At 44.3% G+C, this 10,590-nt stretch overlaps 1 protein-coding gene across 1 annotated transcript in view; it reads left to right on the top strand.

Moving 5' to 3' along the window:
• The window catches only part of LOC121871980 (probable GPI-anchored adhesin-like protein PGA55), a 179,968-nt gene extending 172,139 nt beyond the window's left edge, over positions 1 to 7,829 (top strand). Inside the window, exon 4 of the mRNA XM_042374601.1 lies at positions 7,605 to 7,829. Within this exon, the coding sequence (XP_042230535.1) occupies positions 7,605 to 7,829 (225 nt within the window). The remainder of the gene's footprint in view (positions 1 to 7,604) is intronic.
• Positions 7,830 to 10,590: the final 2,761 nt, after the last annotated feature.

Below are 10,590 nucleotides of genomic sequence, written 5' to 3'. Positions count from 1 at the left end.
GCTGGGTAATACAGTACTGGAGGCAGGTGGTGGAGGCGGTGGTCACGACTCAACAATATTGGCGGCCGCTTTTTCTCGCTGTGTCAATAATTGTGTCTCGTCTTGTATTGGCCAGCCCTCCTCCTTCTTTTCCTCCTTCTTTTCCCCCTTTTCTTCCTCCTCCTCCTTCTTTTCTCCCTTTTCTTCCTCCTCCTCCTCTTCCCCTTTCTTCGTCGTCTTCTGGTGGCTGACAATGAAGGACCTTACAGCTGGCAGTGAGGTTTTTGGTGGCTGACAATGAAGGTCCTGGCAGCTGACAGTGAAGGAGACTGCGCTAAGCATTGATTCTAACAGTCCTTATGGAAGAAATCCGGGCAGGGGAGGGAAGTAACTCAGACAGCACAGCACAGTGTATAAAGAGTGAACACTGCCTTCACCACACACTGTAGCGTCGGTCACCACTAACTACCTTGAGGAACTCCACCCAGCTGTCCCATCCATCACAACCTCAACCCCCATTAGTCACCCGTGATGGACAGGTGGAATGACTCGCAATGTTGAGTGTATTGTTTGGAATGTTTTTTGTGTTGTATAAATGTATTAGATGTTTTTGAAATATATGAGGAGGTACCCGGTATTTTCTGTTTGTTTACGTCGTGATAGGTGTGTGTGTGTGTGTGTGTGTGTGTGTGTGTGTGTGTGTGTGTGTGTGTGTGTGTGTGTGTGTGTGTGTGTGTGTGTGTGTGTGTGTGTGTGTGTGTGTGTGTGTGTGTGTGTGTGTGTGTGTGTGTGTGTGTGTGTGTGTGTGTGTGTGTGTGTGTGTGTGTGTGTTTTATATCTTTAACTTGATAATAGTAAAAGTTATAACTTATTTGGTGTTTGGATAATGTTTTACAGTGTATGTGAAGTGTTTTAATATAATAAATATTTAGTAACTTATGGTGATATATCGGACCATTTACTGTGTGATATATGTTCGTGTATTGTAAAGGCTTTAGTATATACCATGAATGATATATGAGGTTACAACTGCAGCAGAATCCATTACATATTTTACAAAGGATATATGAGCACCTGTGTATTAAGAGTTTACCTGTTAATTGGCCATTTACCTGGTGTTTGGGGGTCTGTTAATACGGTGAATTCAATGGAGCAATGGAATTTTTTTTTTGATGCGAGATATCAAATGAGGTGTGTGTGTGTGTGTGTGTGTATGTGTGTGTGTGTATGTATGTGTGTGTGTGTGTGTGTGTGTGTGTGTGTGTGTGTGTGTGTGTGTGTGTGTGTGTGTGTGTGTGTGTGTGTGTGTGTGTGTGTGTAGAGTTATGCTCCTTGGGTTTAACTGTGGCGCCTTGTTCCTGGGGCGGTAGTGATGATGGTGGTAGTGGTGATGGTGATAATGGTATTGATAGTGATGTAGTTTCAGTGAATCAGGTAGATGAGTTGTCACATTCCTAATTAACCGATGGAAATAAATACACCTGAAGAGTTGAGAACACGTGTTTTTACCCCATCGTAAGTCAGGTACCTAGACGCGTTCTCACATTGCCCTTATATATTGTTTAGGGAGAAGGGAAAGGAGAGAGAGGAATTGTGGTACTAATCTAGGGGGAAAATCCTTCACTGTGTCGTAGTTTATGTGAGGCAGTAAGACGGGTTCTCAGGGCTGAAGGGTTAAGATATATCAGAGAGATCACCTGAGACGGTAGCCCTCAGGTGGTGAGGCCAGGTAGAGTCAGGTGGTGAGGCCAGGTAGAGTCAGGTGGTGAGGCCAGGTAGAGTCAGGAGGTGGTGTTGAGGCCAGGTAGAGTCAGGTGGTGAGGCCAGGTAGAGTCAGGAGGTGGTGTTGAGGCCAGGTAGAGTCAGGAGGTGGTGTTGAGGCCAGGTAGAGCCAGCTGGTGGTGGTGAGGCCAGTAGTCAGGTGGTGGTGTTGGAGGCCAGGTAGAGTCAGCTGGGTGTGGCAGGACTCAGACATCTTTATGGTAATGACTGGGTTTATCTCCCTTCTTGTCGCTGGCTGAGTTTGATGGCTCCTTCCACACCCACCAGCCGCGGCAACAACACCAGACTATCCCACCTGACTCCATAAGGACGTGTAACTCCATCGGATCACCTCAAGCACGACTTTATGACATGGGATGAAAGAGTGGTTGAGTGTTGAGGAGGCGACGGGGACATTATGCATGGTATAGGATTCATATAATGGCCGGTGGGTGTGGGGGGGGTGTTGTCGGGTTGGCTGTGTCGATACTTGTTGAGAAAGTAAAGTGTGCTGTGTTGTTGGTTTGCCCCCCCCTCCTCTCAAAGAGTAGGTGGGTGTTTATGGTGGTGGAGGAGAGATGTTGGAGCAGTTAAAGGAGATGGTTGGAGAGGGTGATGGTGTGTGGCGGAGATGCTCAGAGATATGGATGGTGGTGAGGGGTTGTGGTTGTGGTGGTGGTGGTAGTCGGGATGGTGGTAGTCCTCCTCGTCCGCCTCTGACTGCATTTTTCTTCTTACTCCTCCTCCTCCTCCTCTTCCCCTTGCTAATTAATCTTCTCTTCCCTGTCGTCAGTCTCATCTTCTTCTCTTTCATCTCTTGTTTCCTCTTGTACTCTCCTTTCATCTCCCTCCTCCTCTTTCTTTTACGTTTAGTGACTTTTTATTTTTCCTGTTTCATGTCCTTCACCTTCCTCTTCCTCCTCCACTTCTTCCTCATTTTCATCCCCATCCCCTCTCCCCACCCCCTCTCCTCTTCCCCCACCCCTCCTCTTCCCCAGCACCTCTCCTCTTCTCCCACCTCTTTCTCCTCACCTCTTTCTCCCTCCTCCCCCTTCCCCTCCCCTCCCCACCAAACTCGTAAATCTTCCCTACAGTTTCTATGACCATTTAATACTTTCCTAAACGTTCAAACATCCTCAGTTACTTTCTTCAAACTTTGGAATTACATATAATTTATTTTACTCCAATAATTTTTTTTTACCTTCTGGGATTAAATTAAATACTTTCCCAAAATAACTTGTTTGTGTGGCGCCTCAGTGTTAATTGTTTACCTCGTTAGTAGACAAATAACAAAGATAAACAAGTAAACAGATAAACAAGCTTTTTTTTTTTGGTCATGTCGTTTCAGTGTGTTAAATTGTTTACCTCGTTAGTGAACAAATAAACATAAACAAGTGAAAAAAATAAACAAGTAAACAAACAAATAAGTAAACAGACATAAACAAACTCTTTTCCATGTGAGATAGAAATTGTATCATCTATTTCATTTTCTAACTTCACTCGAATGTTATTGTAGTATTTTTGCACTGCAGTTCTTTTCTATTTTTATTATTATTACAGATTTTCGTTTTTTTTACCCTTTATTTATTTATTTATTAGTAATGTGGTCAGTTTACCTTCACTCTCCGTCAGCTGTTTCAGTATCGAGGGGTCACTAAAAAGCGCGGGCAGTATAGCGAACTGATATTAGCGGGAACATCAGTCATAACAATATTGTATTACGTGTGTCGGTGTTTGGTATAGTGAAGGAGGGTGAACACAACGCCATCTGGTCGGCTCTTACTGAAACTTGATATAAACTGTTGTATTGTGATGTAATGTAAACTGGCTGGATATATTGTAGTCTAAGTTGATATATTGTAAACTGTTTTATGTTGTAAATTAACCTAACCTAACCTAACCACATCAGTATTCAAACTTGAGCAGGTGGTGTGATGTCCTTGGTGTTGTTGTAGTTCTGATAATTACCTGGAGAATAATTACCTGGTGAATATTTTCTGTTTTGTCCCGCTAATTGTACCCAGACGAGGCACAGGTGAGAGGCGGGCGACGTGACGTGTGTGTTAACCTAGCCTAACCTAACCTAGCCTAACCTAACCTAACCTAACCACCTCCAAATCTAATCAAAGTAAATCCAGAATATTTTGGTATGGAAATTCAGGCTTCCCTCCTCCTCTCCCTTCCCTCCTCCTCTCCTCTCCCTTCCCTCCTTCCTCCTCCTCCTCTCCCTTCCCTCTTCCTCTCCCTTCCGTCCTTCCTCCTCCTCCTCCTCTCCCTTCCTCTCCTCCTCCTGTTCTCCCTCCTCTATCCTGTTATTAAACTGTGATGTGTTATGACGTGTTGTTGCAGCAGAGGGCGTGTAGACCGCGGGGAAGAGGGGGACGTGTGGAGGAGGCGTGGGGGAAAGGGGCGTGTGGGTAGGGAGAGGGCGTGGAGGGAACTCACTTATTAAATAACTAACTGACTGACTCATTCATTAAGTGACTGACTGACTGACTGACTTATACTAAAACACAAAACAACGTTAAAAACTCCTATCAGTAATACAGTATAACGAGGTTCTTCAGTAACTCTGTAGGCTACGTTGACTGAACTCTCATTATGGGTTAAAATTATCATAATTTACCTACAGTGTAAACACATAGCCTCCGTAGATGTTAAAATACCACCTGTGTTTAATATAGAGTAAACATAACCTCTCTAGATGTTGAGAGGAATAAAGTGAGTGGAGATAATTGTATTGCTCGCCTCTGGGATAATTGATTCCAGTGTTTGAGCTCCGTGATTGACTGGTAGAGTATGTTTGGGTGAGCGGCTGGTTGTTGGCAGAGGTGGAAAGGTGTTAGGGATGTTGGCAGGGGTGATAGGTAGAAGGGTGGGAGGGATGTTGGCAGGGGTGATGGTTGTCAGTATGTTGGCAGGAGTGATTGGTAGAAGGGTGGGAGGGATGTTGGCAGGGGTGATGGTTGTCAGTATGTTGGCAGGAGTGATTGGTAGAAGGGTGGGAGGGATGTTGGCAGGGGTGATGGTTGTCAGTATTAGCGAGAGGAGTGTTGGCAGGAGATACTGACAGATAGATTGGTGTCAGAACTGTTGGCAGAAGTTCAAGATAAATTCCACACCAGGTATTATATAACAACGGAGGTAGCGACGCATGGTAAGCCTAACTACCAATGTAAACACACCAAGCGTTCACAATGGGCGGGAATGAGCGTTCACTGTTGAATTAATTTAACGGAAAACGAAATATTTAACACGAGGGAAAACTTAACCTGGATTTAGTGGATAGGGATTATTTGTTTATTGTATGGTTTGGATGTGATATGGAAGGATATGTGGAAGAGGATTAAACCCCTCACCACTCCCTCACCATCTCCTCCTCACCATCACCTCCTCACCATCACTTATCCCTCAAACACCCTCCCCCCCGGTCCCAGTCTTTAATCATTATTGACTTGGTGACCGTCCTATCCTACGGCTGGTGCAGCATTGTTTTGGCGACTTGGTGACTGAGAGTTGTGTCTGGTGCTGGCTGAGTGTCCTATTGGTGATGGTGAGCTCTAAACTGGTGATGGTAAGCTCTAAACTGGTGATAGTGAGCTCTAAACTGGTGATAGTGAGCTCTAAACTGGTGATAGTGAGCTCTAAACTGGTGATAGTGAGCTCTCGACTGGTGATAGTGAGGTCTAAACTGGTGATAGTGAGCTCTAAGCTGGTGAGGCGGAGCTCTCGACTGCGATAGTGAGCTCTAAACTGGTGATAGTGAGTTTAACCGAGGGGATAGTGAGCTCTAAGCTGGTGATAGCAGCTCGACTGGTGATAGTGAGCCTAAACTGGTGATGGTGAGCTCTAAACTGGTGATGGTAAGCTCTAAACTGGTGATAGTGAGCTCTAAACTGGTGATAGTGAGCTCTAAACTGGTGATAGTGAGCTCTAAACTGGTGATAGTGAGCTCTCGACTGGTGATAGTGAGGTCTATTTGGTGATTATCGTGTTACTTAACGTTAATAGTGAAGTCTCGTCTGCGTGGTGACAGCGAGGTCGTCTTGGTGATGATGGCGCGTCCCTCAAGAAGCCTATTGTGATTGTGGTTCACATAATGGTGTGATACAAACACCCATTAGGGATATAAGGAGGCGCCATTATGATAGTGGAGCCGCGGGGGAGAGAGAGAGAGAGAGAGAGAGAGAGAGAGAGAGAGAGAGAGAGAGAGACTTGTGTGTGTTTGTGGTAATATACATGTGTCTGTGTATGAGTGTATACATGTATTTATCCCTCTGTCTGTGTGTGTGCGCCAGGTCAAGGTCACGGTGTCAAAATTCACTGGGCCAACTCCTTCTTCGCCTCCCAACTTTCACAAGAACTCCCGGACCCGCCTGACGACTTCCGCTGGTTGTATTGTGTCTAGTTCCTCTCCGCGCCTGCATGCTGTTCTATACACGAGAGGCTCTATACTCCGTAGGCTCTATACTCCGTAGGCTCTATCACTGTGTTGGTTGAAGAGCCTCGCCCTGCTTTTGTGTTAGTGTGTATTAAGTTACTCCTTAGTATTATTATTATTATTGTTATTGTTATTATTATTATCGTCATTATTATTGTTATTATTATTATTATCATTATCATTTTTGTTGTTGTTATTATTATTGTTGTTGCTGCTGTTATTATATTATTATTATTACTACGAGTTATACACGCACCATATATAACTAACAGACAGAGGGCACAACAGATCAGTCACCCTGTTTATATATACGAGTGTGTGGGGGAGGGGAAATAATAAGCCAGCTCGAATTGGTTGGTTGGTTGTGTGGTTGTCGTAATGGTTGTGTGGTTGTTGACGTTGTTATTGTGTGAGAACTTTACCGGTGGGAACTTTTGTGTCCCCACCCAGCCATCCAGCCATCCACCCACCCACCCACCCACCCCGGAAGTGTTTGCAGGATGATGTCATGTTTAGGTGGCACAGCTGGGCGGCATGAGCTGGGCGGCATGGGGTGGGTGGCAAGAGGTAGAAGTTATTGGGTTTGGTCGCGCCCTTGGGTGGCAGCCGGCGGGAGTTGGTAATATATATTTATTTTTTGCCTCGACGAACTTGTTATAAGGTTGGTATGTCTGTCTGTCTGTCTGTGCCTGTCTGTCTGTCTGATAGTTGACTTGGTTGATGAATATTGATAAAAAGTTAAAGCGATTGACCCTTAGAGAGAGATTCTTTTTGCAGGAATGAGGATCGAAAGAAGGTGTGAGGGAGGGTGTGAGGGAGGAGTGCTTGAGAGAGGAGGAGGAAGAGGATCACCCAACAGCAATGTCATTCAACTTACTTCTTTACGCTTGGATTAAGACGACTCCTTCCTCCTTCCTCCTGTCCCTCTTTCCTTCTCATCATGCCCGTTCCTTCCTTCCTTCCTTCCTTCTTTCTTATCCTTCCTCTTGTCCCTTTCATCATGCCCCCCTTTCATTCCTTCTTCATCCTACCAGCTCTCTCCAGCCTTTCATCCTTCCCACCCTCAGAGCAAGAGAGAGAGAGAGAGAGAGAGAGAGAGTTCAGGAAGTGTCATTTGGTCCTCGTCACCTTGAAGAAAACAGAGAGGAAGGGTAATGGTAGGGGGCTCACCTTTTGCGTCACCCCCCCCCCCGCGTCATTTCCATTCGTCACGCACACGTTTGAACCCCATGCGTTACACCCCTACGTCACGCCCTTTACGCTGTGTTTAGGTGACGCATTTCGAGTTCATGTCACGTCGGATATGTGAGTCAGGCAGGAGCTGTTAAATTAAGAGCCAGCAATAGGATGTGGGGCTACCTGACTCTCCCCCCCCCCCTGTAAACAGACGAAGGTTTGCTCGCTTTATATCTACACATCTCAGGTGACCTCCAACACATCTAAGGTGACCTCCAACACATCTCAGGTGACCTCCAACACATCTCAGGTGACCTCCAACACATCTAAGGTGACCTCCAACACATCTAAGGTGACCTCCAACACATCTAAGGTGACCTCCAACACATCTCAGGTGACCTCCAACACATCTCAGGTGACTTCCAACACATCTCAGGTGACTTCCAACACATCCCAGGTGACCTCCAACTAATTTGCCAGGATCACTGTCGTATTAGTATCCTTCACAGTTCTTGTTGGTGAGGTAGCAAGAAGTGACCTCCTTACCTCCCCCGTGTGAGGCGGTGAGGGAGGTCAGGTTATGGGAATAAGGTGTAAGTAATTAACCTGTCTGTGTGAATGTTACCTGTCCTTGTTATTACTGTGACTAAGGGTAGGTTATTCTCTCTCTCTCAATACGATACTCTGAGACTCCATCTTTGTGTCGTAACTTAAGGGAATAAATCTTCACTTTCACGCTATTTTGAGAATTCATCGTTAGGTCGTGGCTTAAGTGAATAACATTGATCCATCATTACGTGCTAGTTATGGGAAATTTTAACTTACGAATCTATGAGAATTTATTGTGATGTCGTAACTTAAGTGAGCCAAATGGTCTTGTCAGCACATCCACCCCAGTTACGAGATCAATTTACTAAACTAATATCTGAGAATCTGTGTTGGTGTTGCAACATGGTCGAACCTCATATCACCAATTACGGGAAAATTTAACGTAGGAATCTCTGAGAATCTTGGAGTCAAAACAGTATTAGTGTGTGGTGGTGGAGGGGTTGGGAGGGACTCAGCCGTGCGTGGTAGTGTTGCCTCTCTCCCGACCACCGGTAATGTGTAAGATGTGAAGCTGCTCCCACACTGACTCACCTGTGCTGTCGCTTCTTGTGTGTCTTAATTACAGGTAAACCAGGGTTGTGTGTAGGAGCTGTGTCTTGTTACTTATACATCTTCTGTTACTTATACACCTGTTTGTTTTTCTTTTGTAATTATAGGTAACTTTTTATCGTTTTTCCTCTTATTAATTTATCTTTTATTCTTTCAGTATTTATATTCGTTTTTATTTACTTTTATTTATATATTTTTGTCTTCCTTTGGAGTAATTATTTTTTATTCATTATTTAGTTATTTACGAATACCTGTTTTAGTACAGGTAAATCACAGGTAAATTAGGGTTCGGTTGTTTTATTAATTTCTATATACTTTAATTCTCTCACCTTAATTACCGGCAGGTGTGTTTATTTGGTTATTGTTTTTTTGTTATTGTGAGGTAATCATATTTAGTGTAGGTAACTAGACTTTAGGCGTTTATTAATGTATTGTTAGTAGTAGTAATAGTAGTAGAGTAGTTGCAACCAGTAGTAGTAGTAATAGTAGCTGTTGTTGTAGTAGTAGTTGTGTAGTAGTAATGGTAGGCGATTGGGGCAGAGATTCATTCGTACCTTCTGGAATCTTCCTTGTCTACACACGTTAGTAATTTACCTTATCTTAATTACAGGTAATGATATAAAAAAATTATCTTGTTATATCGTTTGTTATTATTATTATTATTTATTTCGTCTTTGTCTTTGTTCGTTATGTCCAATTATGTTTTTTTATTCGTATTTAATTTATTTTTCACACACCTGTCCTTTTAATCATCATCATCACCTGTTGTTACGGTGTGTTATTCTTTTCCGTAATTTTCTTTGTGTTTTTTAATTCAAGTGATACTAGCGGTGATGACGTGACCTTGTTGGTGTAATTTGGGTAACTGAGGTAATACACGTTAATGATAATAATAATAATAATAATAATAATGATGCTGATGATGATGATGATGATGATGACAATAATAATAACAGTAATGTCAACAACAGTTATATCAACAACAACATCATGTAAAACAAAAGCCTCACGTGACCCGCACACTTAAAGAGAGGTAAGTAATGTCGACATATTTAGAAATAATTAGAGGAAACGCTGACGGGGATCGTACTACTTTATGAGAGAGAGAGAGAGAGAGAGAGAGAGAGAGAGAGAGAGAGAGAGAGAATTGGTCATCGCTACCTGTCCTTGATTAATTAATTGTGTGTAATGGACCATTGTTGTAGACGGAGGCCTTGACGACTCCCTCACCTGCCTACACCCACCTACCTATACCCACCTCACCTTCCCCACCTACATCCTCCACCCACCCACCTGTACCCACACCCTCCACCTACATCCTGTACCCACACCCTCCACCCACCTGTACCCACACCCTCCACCCACCTGTACCCACACCCTCCACCCACCTGTTCTTACCTGACAGTTCCCTCAGGACAATACCACACGTATCGTTATCCTTCTACAGGTGTTTGATTTCCTACTGGACATAATCCCACCACAAAACTTCCCCTTGGACGGAATTACATTGGGGCCTATTAAGACTGGGGCCTATTAAGACTGGGGCCTATTAAGACTGGGGCCTATAAAGACTAGGCCCTTTACCTACTCTCTCGCCAATGATTACATACAGTACCTGGCTTCCTTTGGCTATATCTGGTTATATTTGCGAACCTGGCTACTTTTGGCTATATACTGGCTATATTTACTAACCTGGCTATATTCCGCCCAGTATTTCATCGCCACGCTGTACTGTACCTTCCCATAAATCGCACAAGAGGCGGCGGCTTCCTGCTGCTGGTGGTGGTGGTATTTCTGGTGGAGCCACGATAAAGATTCTCTCGGCTCACGGCTCTAAAGCCTCCCGGGTATTGGTGGTGGTGGTGGTGGTGGGCGTTTTTCTTCTTTCACCACCATTCACTCACTATCACCACTCACCATTACCACTACTACTCAATGTCATCACCATAACCACCATCACTCATTACCACCGTTTATTCACCATCTCCACCACGACACACCACCGTTCATTCACCATCTCCACCACGACCACCACCACTTCCACCACTTCCACCACCCACCACCCCCACCACCAC

Source organism: Homarus americanus, unplaced genomic scaffold (assembly GCF_018991925.1).
Source record: "Homarus americanus isolate GMGI-L3 unplaced genomic scaffold, GMGI_Hamer_2.0 scaffold51476, whole genome shotgun sequence".
Classification (NCBI taxonomy): domain Eukaryota; kingdom Metazoa; phylum Arthropoda; class Malacostraca; order Decapoda; family Nephropidae; genus Homarus; species Homarus americanus.
Note: the sequence above shows the minus strand (reverse complement) of the source record. Positions and strands in the feature narration are given on the sequence as shown.